Source organism: Populus trichocarpa, chromosome 1, assembly GCF_000002775.5.
Source record: "Populus trichocarpa isolate Nisqually-1 chromosome 1, P.trichocarpa_v4.1, whole genome shotgun sequence".
Classification (NCBI taxonomy): Eukaryota; Viridiplantae; Streptophyta; class Magnoliopsida; order Malpighiales; family Salicaceae; genus Populus; species Populus trichocarpa.
This window is the reverse complement of record NC_037285.2, coordinates 44,905,517-44,915,010: the sequence shown is the minus strand read 5'-3', so window position 1 is coordinate 44,915,010 and position 9,494 is coordinate 44,905,517. Positions and strand designations below refer to the sequence as shown.

The 9,494-nt window shown below is 36.3% G+C and overlaps 2 protein-coding genes across 3 annotated transcripts; both read left to right on the top strand.

Annotated features, from left to right (window-relative positions):
- Positions 1 to 4,366: 4,366 nt before the first annotated feature.
- Positions 4,367 to 7,228, top strand: LOC18095937 (septum-promoting GTP-binding protein 1). 2 transcript variants are annotated; one of them, XM_052448255.1, is made up of 6 exons: positions 4,367 to 4,837; positions 4,956 to 5,076; positions 5,198 to 5,294; positions 5,386 to 5,425; positions 5,947 to 6,030; positions 6,123 to 6,372. In XM_052448255.1, exons 1-6 carry the CDS (start codon positions 4,505 to 4,507, stop codon positions 6,171 to 6,173), a joined length of 726 nt encoding a protein of 241 aa, XP_052304215.1. In that variant the 5' UTR covers positions 4,367 to 4,504; the 3' UTR covers positions 6,174 to 6,372. The 2 variants fall into 2 exon arrangements, with proteins under 2 accessions (XP_052304215.1, XP_006370664.1); XM_006370602.3 differs by lacking the exon at positions 6,123 to 6,372 and adding an exon at positions 6,753 to 7,228 and having other exon boundaries at positions 4,371 to 4,837.
- Positions 7,229 to 8,913: 1,685 nt separating this feature from the next.
- Positions 8,914 to 9,294, top strand: LOC127904503 (chloroplast processing peptidase-like). The gene has a single exon (XM_052448536.1). The coding sequence runs from the start codon at positions 8,914 to 8,916 to the stop codon at positions 9,292 to 9,294; it is 381 nt and encodes a 126-aa protein (XP_052304496.1).
- The last annotated feature ends 200 nt before the right edge of the window (positions 9,295 to 9,494 follow it).

The window sequence follows — 9,494 nt, the reverse complement described above, 5'->3', positions numbered from 1 at the left end:
GCTATTGGCTTCGAATCATGAAGTTCAGCCCTGATGAGAATATCTCTTGCATACTTCACTTGGCTTAGGAACAGTCCCTGTGAAGATTGAGTAACTTCTAAACCCAAAAAATAATGTAGATTGCCAAGGTCCTTCATAGAAAACTCTTGCTGGAGCTTGTGAATGAAGGTGTCAATGAGAGATGCATTGCTTCCGGTGAGGACAATATCATCTACGTATAGCAGCAAATAAATGATACCATTATCTGATGAATGAACAAATAAACTGTAATCTGCTTTGCTGCAAGTGAAACCAATTGTGAGTAAGAAATTGCTAAAGCGATGAAACCAAGCTCTCGGTGCCTGTTTCAAACCATAGATGGCTTTTTTTAAGCGACAAACATGGTGTGGATGAGAAGTGTCAATATAACCGGGTGGTTGTTCCATAAAAACTTCTTCCTGAAGAAGACCATGAAGGAAAGCATTCTTAACGTCAAGTTGACGTATGTTCCAGCCACGAGTTACTGCAATAGAGAGGACAATGCGAACTGTAGAAGCTCTAACAACCGAACTAAATGTGTCGTGAAAATCAAGTCCATAGAGTTGAGTGTAGCCTTGAGCAACTAGGCGTGCTTTGAACCTATCAATGGAGCCATCAGAATGATATTTAATCCGAAAAATCCATTTGGATCCAACCACATTGGTAGCAGGTGGTCTGGGAACCAGTTCCCATGTGTGGTTATGAGTGAGAGCACAAATTTCATCATCCATGGCAGCTAGCCATTCGGGTGATTTAGCAGCACTTTTGAATCCTTTTGGTTCCTTCATAGCTAATAGCGATGATAATAAAGGAGAGGCAGGAATTTGACAAACATAATTATAATGTTTGGATTTGGAGATACCAGCTTTTCCACGAGTTATCATGGAATGAGAGTTCTGATTTGAAGAAGAATGTTGAGCCGGTGCAATTGGTATATCTGAAAACGGCTCAATTCTGGAAGTAGACTCAACAGGCAATTCTGAAACTCTCTCAGCTATTGTAGGAGACACAGGAGGCAGCAAAATTGGTGGACTCTGAGGCAACTCCAAGGCACATGATTTACATGGTATAGATGGAGTAATTGATGGTAAGGACTGAGAACCTGCAGAAGAATGAGTGCTAGACAAAGGAGAATTTGAGGAACTGGGATCATGAAAAGAAATATAGTCTGACAGTGCAGGAGAAGGCTGCATATGAGATGAAGATGATGGAAAGACTGTTTCATCAAACCGAGCATGTCGAGTGATAAATACTCGATGTGATTTAGGATCTAAGCATCGAAATCCTTTATAAGATGAATTGTAACCAAGAAAAATACATGGAAGACTTCTGGGTTCAAATTTATGTTTAGTATAATCTCTTAAGTATGGAAAACATAAGCAGCCAAAAATACGAAATAATTCATAGGTAGGAGACTTACCATACAGAATTTCAAATGGAGAAACTCCATTCAAGACAGGTGTGGGCAAGCGATTAATTGTAAAAACTGCTGTACTGAAGGCTTCAACCCAAAGATTAAGAGGAACATTTGCATGAAAGAGCATTGTAAGGCCTGTCTCAGTGATATGTCGATGTTTTCTCTCGGCTCTACCATTTTGAGAGGGTGTATAGGGACAAGAACGTTGATGGTGAATACCACATTTGTCTAAGTGAGACTGAAAAATGTTACTGGTGAATTCTCCTCCCCCATCACTTTGGAATGTTTTTATCTTTGCTGAGAATTGATTTTCAACCAGTGTTTGAAACTTGATGAAGGTGTGATAAAAATCAGTTTTGTTCTTTAATGGGTAGAACCAAGTGAAGCGAGAGTTATCATCAATAAAAATAGCATAATATCGATAGCCAGAGATTGAGTTTATTGGTGCTGGTCCCCATAAATCGCAATGGATTAATCCTAAAACTGTTTGAGAACGACTATCACTTAAGGGAAAAGATAGTTTATGGCTTTTAGCTTTTTGGCAACTCACACACAAGGATGGATTTGGCAGTATAGAGGTAAGAGATAAAAAACCTTTCTTATTAAGCATTGAAATTATTTGAGGGGATACATGGCCTAAACGAGCATGCCAAATGTCAAAGGAATTGCATAAATTGTGCTTGTTGATGATAGCAGAGAAAACATGGTGTCCACGCTTCAGTACATAAAGTCCATCTACACGATCACCGCTTGCCACCACCTTTTGAGTTTGAAGATTCTGTATGATAAATTTATTGTCAGTAAAAAGAACAGCAAGAGGAAAATCATTGGTTAATTTACTGACAGAAAGCAAATTTTTGGTTAAGTTTGGCACAACAAGGACATCTTTTAATTGAAGAGTTGGAGTGGGAGAGCAGGAACCCATGTGTGTAACGGGAAGGGAAGATCCATTACCAACAATAACTCTATCCTTACCAGTGTAAGGTTCTATGCTATCAAGCTGAGACACATCAGGAGTCATATGTGCAGATGCTCCTGTATCAGTATACCAATCTGCTGTGTCATTACTGATAGTGCAGGTTGCAAGTGCTTCAACAAGATTTGCATCAGATTTTGTGTATCTGATCTTGCAGTTTGTGGCATAATGACCTTCTTCTCGACATATTTGACATCGAGGAGACCTCCTAGACTGCTGCTTCCCACGATTTCCTCCATTTGAGTGGCCTCCTTTATACCTGTTTTGATTATTATATGGCCTTGCATGTCGGTTGGAATATGCAGAGGAATGAACCATATAAGCAGAGGGGCCACCTGCAGTATAATCAATAGACTTGGAGAAAAGATCAAAGCTTTCTGCTTTAGGAACAATATCTTTGAAACTGGGAATGGGAGTTAAAGAGAGTTGAGTGGTGGAGAAACTTGAGAACTCGTGGCCTAGACCACGCAAATACCAGTGCACTTTGTCAGTGTCTTCAACTGGACATCCCATTGCTGATAATTGATCACAATGAGCCTTGAATACTCTAGAGTACTTAGAGATACTGCGAGAGCCACGCTTCATGAGATGAAGCTCATCTTTTATTTGAAGTTCACGAGCCTTAGATTTATGACTAAAGGCAGTCTCAATAGCATTCCAGATGTCTCTTGATGTTGTAAATCCAATGGTAATAGAAAGTGCTTCTTCTGTGAGAGAAGAAAGAATAAGACTCATGACTAGCTGATCATTTTGTTTCCAAAGATTGTAGGCTGTGGAATCAGTGGTAGCGGAAGGCATAAGGGTTGAGCCATCAATATATCCATAGTATTTTTGACATTGCAGCAGGGGAACTACCTGACTGCGCCAAAGAAGAAAATTTGTTGATGATAGCTTCACTGTTACCATGTGAACCATAGTATTGAAGGAGAGTATGGAAGAATTTTCTGAGGCCATAAGATCAAGTGGAGATTAATCCTATAGAGGCTCTGATACCATGAAGAGTTTTAGAGATAATAATGAAACCACAGCTACCAGCTTATGGTGTAGAATGGTGCATTATATGGAAAACTATTACAGCCTAATAATAATAATAGTATCGAATATAATCTGATAATAATAACAGTATCAGCTCTTATAAGGAAAGCTATTTAAGATTCTATATACACAACTAATCAGCTCCTCATAACGTCTTGATTTCCATGAATTGATCCTTGATGTTAGGAGTGATTTTCTCGTTGATTGCTGCCTTGATTATCTCCAGAGTGTAATGTGCTATTATCACCAACATGTATTAGGAAATCTAGTTGTTTTCAAGTAATTCTCTATGATTAATGCCTATCTTTTTCAAATGAAAAATAGCCCAGATTTGAAACATTGAAATTAAACAATTTTATAAATATGAATTTTTTTTTTTTAAAAAAAAGGTTGAGATTCTATTCACGTAGCATTTTCCTTAAAATAGAGAGTGCTGGTCTCACAATTCAAGACCCCGTTTTGGAAGGGAAAAAAAACCCTACAAAGAACAATTTAGGATTATATATAATTTCCACCATCATTATATATTGCTTTCTATTTTAATTTTCAAGAGTAAAAAAAATATATTTTTTACTTTTTCCTACCATTGTTCATGCTGTGACCATTTCCCGATACCGCCATTATACGCCGTAAAACCTCTAAATTATAATTACAAGCATCACATTCTTAAATCTAGATTTCTTGTCTATCACAGGTTGCCTGTGATAGGTCTACGCAGGCGAAATTCTATCCCTTTGAACTTTGTTTTATCTCCAAAATACCCTTTTCACTAAATGACCAAAACACCCTTCACACTCCAAGAGTCAAGACCTCAATGTTGACCCAAATGCCCATGCGTAAAACCCAAGAAGGCGGCATCATGGACTGTTTGGGCATACATCAAATACCGGTCAACTGTCTATCCTATGTATGATACAGAGACGACACCATCTTCTTTTAGCTGAGGTTAGTTAAATAAAAAAGAAAGAACCAGACATACCAAAAAAAAAAAGAAACATACTGTACAACATTAACAGAAATAAGTACTATGAAAAAACCTGAAGTAAAGTTGTATTTTCATGTCCAAGATCGTTCATGAAAAGATGACACAACTTTGTGTAAAGATTGCTCATGGGAATAGCATCAAGTGGAGCATTCTTGAACGTGTAACTGTGTTTAAGCAGTTTTTTCATTTCATCTGGGACAAGATTCTTGCTTGCTCTATAGGCAAGCCTGCAAGGTACCGGAGGCTAACTTACAGATCGTGCTCTCCACCACCGGAGGCCATCGAAGCCGGTGTAGAGACGTCATTGGAGGCTGCAAGTTGTCGTGGGTTTAGCAAGGATTCGGATTTAGTCTCTTTGAAGATTAGTTTGTTGGGTGATTGCCAAATTGGTAAAACAAGCTTTGTGGTAAGCTTATATGACCTTTTCTTTATCTTTTTTTCTTTTTTTATATTGAGTCATGGGTTAGCATGACTGGCGCTGGGATTGATTTCTTTTATCATTCCCTTTTTTTTTTTGAATGAAGATAAAGTATGTGGGAGATGAGCAGGAGAAGAAATGCTTAGAGATGACAGGATTGAGTTTGATGGACAAAACATTATTTGTTCAAGGTGCAAGAATTTCATTTAGTATATGGGATGTAGCAGGTATTTTATAACTGTTTAACTGAGTTTTTTGTTTTTGTTTTTTTTTTTATAATTTAAGGCTTAAGAATGGAATTTTGTTAATTAATTAGCTTCTCTTTTTTTTTTGTTTATTTGGATGTAGGTGATAGCAGTTCACTTGATCATGTTCCAATTGCATGTAAAGATGCAGTAGCAATACTGTTCATGTTTGATCTTACTAGCCGGTGTACTCTTAACAAGTTAGGAACAAATACCTTTTCTTTAATGCAAAAACTCTAGGCATTGCTAGACTTTTCTAAGCATATGATTTGATTTTTCATGGCCTTGCAGTGTGGTTGAATGGTACAATCAGGCAAGAAAATGGAATCAGGTACCGATTTAAAGTTCCTTTCTTTACCAACAATTGATTCTGTTAACCTTTCTGAAATGATAGTCATCAAATGCCTCATCATAAACCAATAATTGACATTTAAGGGATGAGTGATCCTTCAGTAATGTGACCTTGATTAACCTTGATTAGTTAATCATCATGTATACTGATGTTAATTAAGTTTGTGCATGAGCCCAGAAAAGGAGCATTGATGTCAATTGAATCACTGAACCATAAAGCTACTGTTAGTTCGAGGGATGTGTGAAACAATCTATGACTTTACCAAAACCAATTAAAGAGTGGAGCCACAGAATTAATGATGTTTTCAATGCAATGTTTCATTGTTCATGATCTTCTTAACAGTTTGTGTATGCTTTTTTGCTTTTATTTAATGGGGTCTGCATCACTAGATCGTACAGTGAGACATTTTTTTAGAGTGGAGCCCTGGTGTTAATAAGAGACCAAACTGTTTTAATGTGAATGCTTTTTGTATCTCAAAGTTTTCTGTGCTCTGTTTGCAGACAGCAATTCCTATACTAATAGGGACCAAATTTGATGATTTTGTCCAACTCCCACCAAATTTGCAGTGGACAATAGTGACTCAGGTAATTTACTTGTAATCCTCAATTATTTGATTGGTTTGGTCAGATTCATGGAGCTCGTGTGGATCACACCTGAAAAAATTAGAATTTCACAGGTTTCCGTGCACCATAAAATTCAATTTCTGGGGTATTTCTTATACTTTTGAAGCTTGAAGGTTATTTTTTAGAAAAGTCCTCCTCCAAGAAGTAGTACTAAATGGAATGATTATGCTGCCAAAAACTTTAAATTCAAGTATAATGTCTGCAGCTTAATTTTCATGAACGAGACATCCCATTGATTAGACTGTGAGTTTGAAGAATGGTGTGGGGGATGACTAGGCGGTGTTTGTCTTTGTAACAGGACCATGTTTTTACAAAATTTTAAATTGTTTTTAGCTTTAAATTATTTTTGTGTGTATTTTTCGATAGATTTTAATTTGTTAGTGTTAAAATAAAAAAATATTATTTTAATATATTTTCAAGTAAAAAAAACATTTTGAAAAACTCAAATACACGATAAGATAAGAAGAAAAACTTTTGAGTCCTAATTAGTCAAGTTTTGGAAAAAAGAAATTCTGGAGAAATTGAAGAAACTGACATTTCTTTGTATTTCCGCGTTGAAAAAGAAGCACAAGGGGCCACATGTTTCCCCATTGATTGATGAATGTTAATTAAGATTGGAAAGAACTGTGGTTAAATGTGCTTTAGGCCTGTCAAATTGAATTCTCTACTGTGATGTATTACAGGCAAGGGCATATGCAAAGGCAATGAAGGCAACCCTTTTCTTTTCAAGTTCTAAACATAACATAAATGTGAACAAGATCTTCAAATTTATCATGGCTAAACTCTTTAACCTGCCATGGACAGTAGAGAGAAACTTGACAGTTGGAGAACCCATAATTGACTTCTAAAGGTGGTCGCTTTGGCACTGATCCTCCTGTACATAGCCGAAAGAGGGAAAAAGATGTAAACAAGAGATAAAACCTTCAAGCAGCTCAGCAGATGGATTCTGCAGACCCTTTTTTTTATATTGTATGGTTCTCCTTGTTCTTTCTTTTTCTCTTCTAACTCTACACTGGACTGGAGATAGCTGCTGTTACCTTGTATATGGTAACATAGTGTAAAAATAATGTTTTTTTTCTCATATATTCCTCCTCCATGTTAGAGAAGGAATCAGTGCTGCTTAAACTAAAATAATCCAAGCTGGTAATTTCCTCAGGAATTCTAAACACACTGTCATGCTGCTGCATGCCATTTTTCAGATCTGAATTCACGTTTTTTCAACAAAGGGAGTAAAGCCCATATCTAGGTATGGACAATCAAAGAGACAGGAGAATCCACATTTATTCCAATTCCACTTTCAACTATAACCATCAATGGTCAGCCCCTCCCCCGTACCTATCCCAATGCCCAACAAAAATTCTTTGTTTCAGGGGAAAATATTATCTTAAGAATAGCTTTATATTCGTTCTAATGAGATAAAGTACAACAACTTAGTACATATTTATTAAGCACGACCTGGATTTTTTTTAAAAAAAAAAGTTGAATGGATTTAATTAGTGTAATAAAGTCATGGGTCAATCTAATTTTTTACCGGATCATACCAAATCAATTTCTTTATTTTTTTGTGAAACCCCGCTCAAGCTATGTCTTGAGTTGATTGGGTTTCAGGATGAACAAGTTTAATAGGAGTGTCTTAGTCATAATTAGATCATTGGCCCACGTTGTATTATGTGTTAGATTAATTTTTTTAATATAAAAAATATTGAAACGTCACTAACATGTATTTTTTATAAAAAAATCATGAATTCAAAATATAATATATATTGAATATTTTTTTAAAATATCGTTATGGCGACATGTTAGATAATACTTTTAAAAATATTAAGATGATAACATATTAGATCAGCTCGAGTAAATTTATAGAAAGCAAATCGAGAAAAAAAATCTAATTAAAAAAAAATATTTAATTAAAAAAAATCTGAAAAATAAAAAGGATTAATCCAGATAATTGGATAATCTAGATTAATTTACAAAACTCTCAATTTAAATCGTAAAATCGGATAAATTCATAAAAAATAAATGAAAAACATAAATAGTTAGTATTCTGTGACTATCACTGCAGCATCATTTAGCGTGTTGTGAATAGTTAATTGGACTACTGAAAAAACCACTTACACTGCATTTATGTAAAACAATTGTTAAGCAACATCCTTTCTGGAAGGAAATCATTGCAATGTTGTGTCTCTCTCCCTCCCTGCCTACTGCCATTTTCTAAACTAGTCAGGTATCCATGTTCATGCACAGGAAATTGGTTTCTCAATTCTTTGCATAAAAATATTTAAAATTTCAGGACAGAAATATTCACATGATCAGTTTTCTTATTGTTTTTTTCCTGCCACATGAAATTAAAATATAAGTCTACTTGTTTTCTCCCCCTCGGGACCAGTTTGATCATCATAATCTGTTCAGTCCACCACACGGCATCTTTTTTCCTGCCCATATTCATATTCCTTCACTTTAAGTAAACAACAGAAATTCCCCACCCCAAATTAAAAAAATTAACCGAAAAAACCGAACCAGTAAAAAAAATCGATTAAACTGGTTAAAATATTTAGAAAAATATCTGGTTCGATTTCCGATTTTGGTGTGCCTGAACCGATCAACCCGAATCGAACCGAACCGGTTCGGTTTGGAAATGAAAAAAAAAATAAACCAAGCCGCAAGCCGCCTCCTCCCTCCCATTAGCCATTATGCATTAACGATTAACCCTAGCACATACCATTTTTCATTTCTTTCACTTTTAGTTTCACACAGCCGCCCCCTCCCCTCCCATTAACCCTTTCATCCACAGTGACACAACTGTTGCCCCCGCCCCCTCCCTCAAAAAGTTTAGAGACACAGACAATGTCTAAAAATAAACCAAGCCATTTTCTCTCTTTCCCCCGAAACCCCAACTTGAAACTTAAAACCTCACTAAGATTAAAAGTTTCGGTTCAATTTCAAAGATTAATTTGTTATGGGGTTAAGAATTCTGATGAAGAGACTAAAGCAGTGGTGGATTCTAGTGGTGGGGGAGGTGGAGGTGGGGATGATGGCGATGGCGATGGCGATGGCGATGGCGATGGCGATGGCGAGATGGAGAAAAAAGATGGAATTTTGTCAGAGTGGTTAAATTTCATTGTTGATGATGCGAAGACCGTGTTTGATGCTGCTACTGTTTCCTTTTCTTTCTTTCCTTTTATGATGTTAATGAGGTTTGTGGGAGTAAATTTGATGCTGAACTGAGGCACATTTCAGTCACGGAGAAAAAAAACCCATAGGTTTTTCCGGTTTTGGACCTCAAAAACCGAACCTAAACCGGTCGGTTTGGACTGGTTCCGGTTCGGTTTAGGTCCTTTTTTTTTTCAGTTAGGTTGTTTTTTAAATGTAAAAACTGAACTGAATCGAAAATAATTACCGCTGATAAGACCAATAAAGCCTTTCGT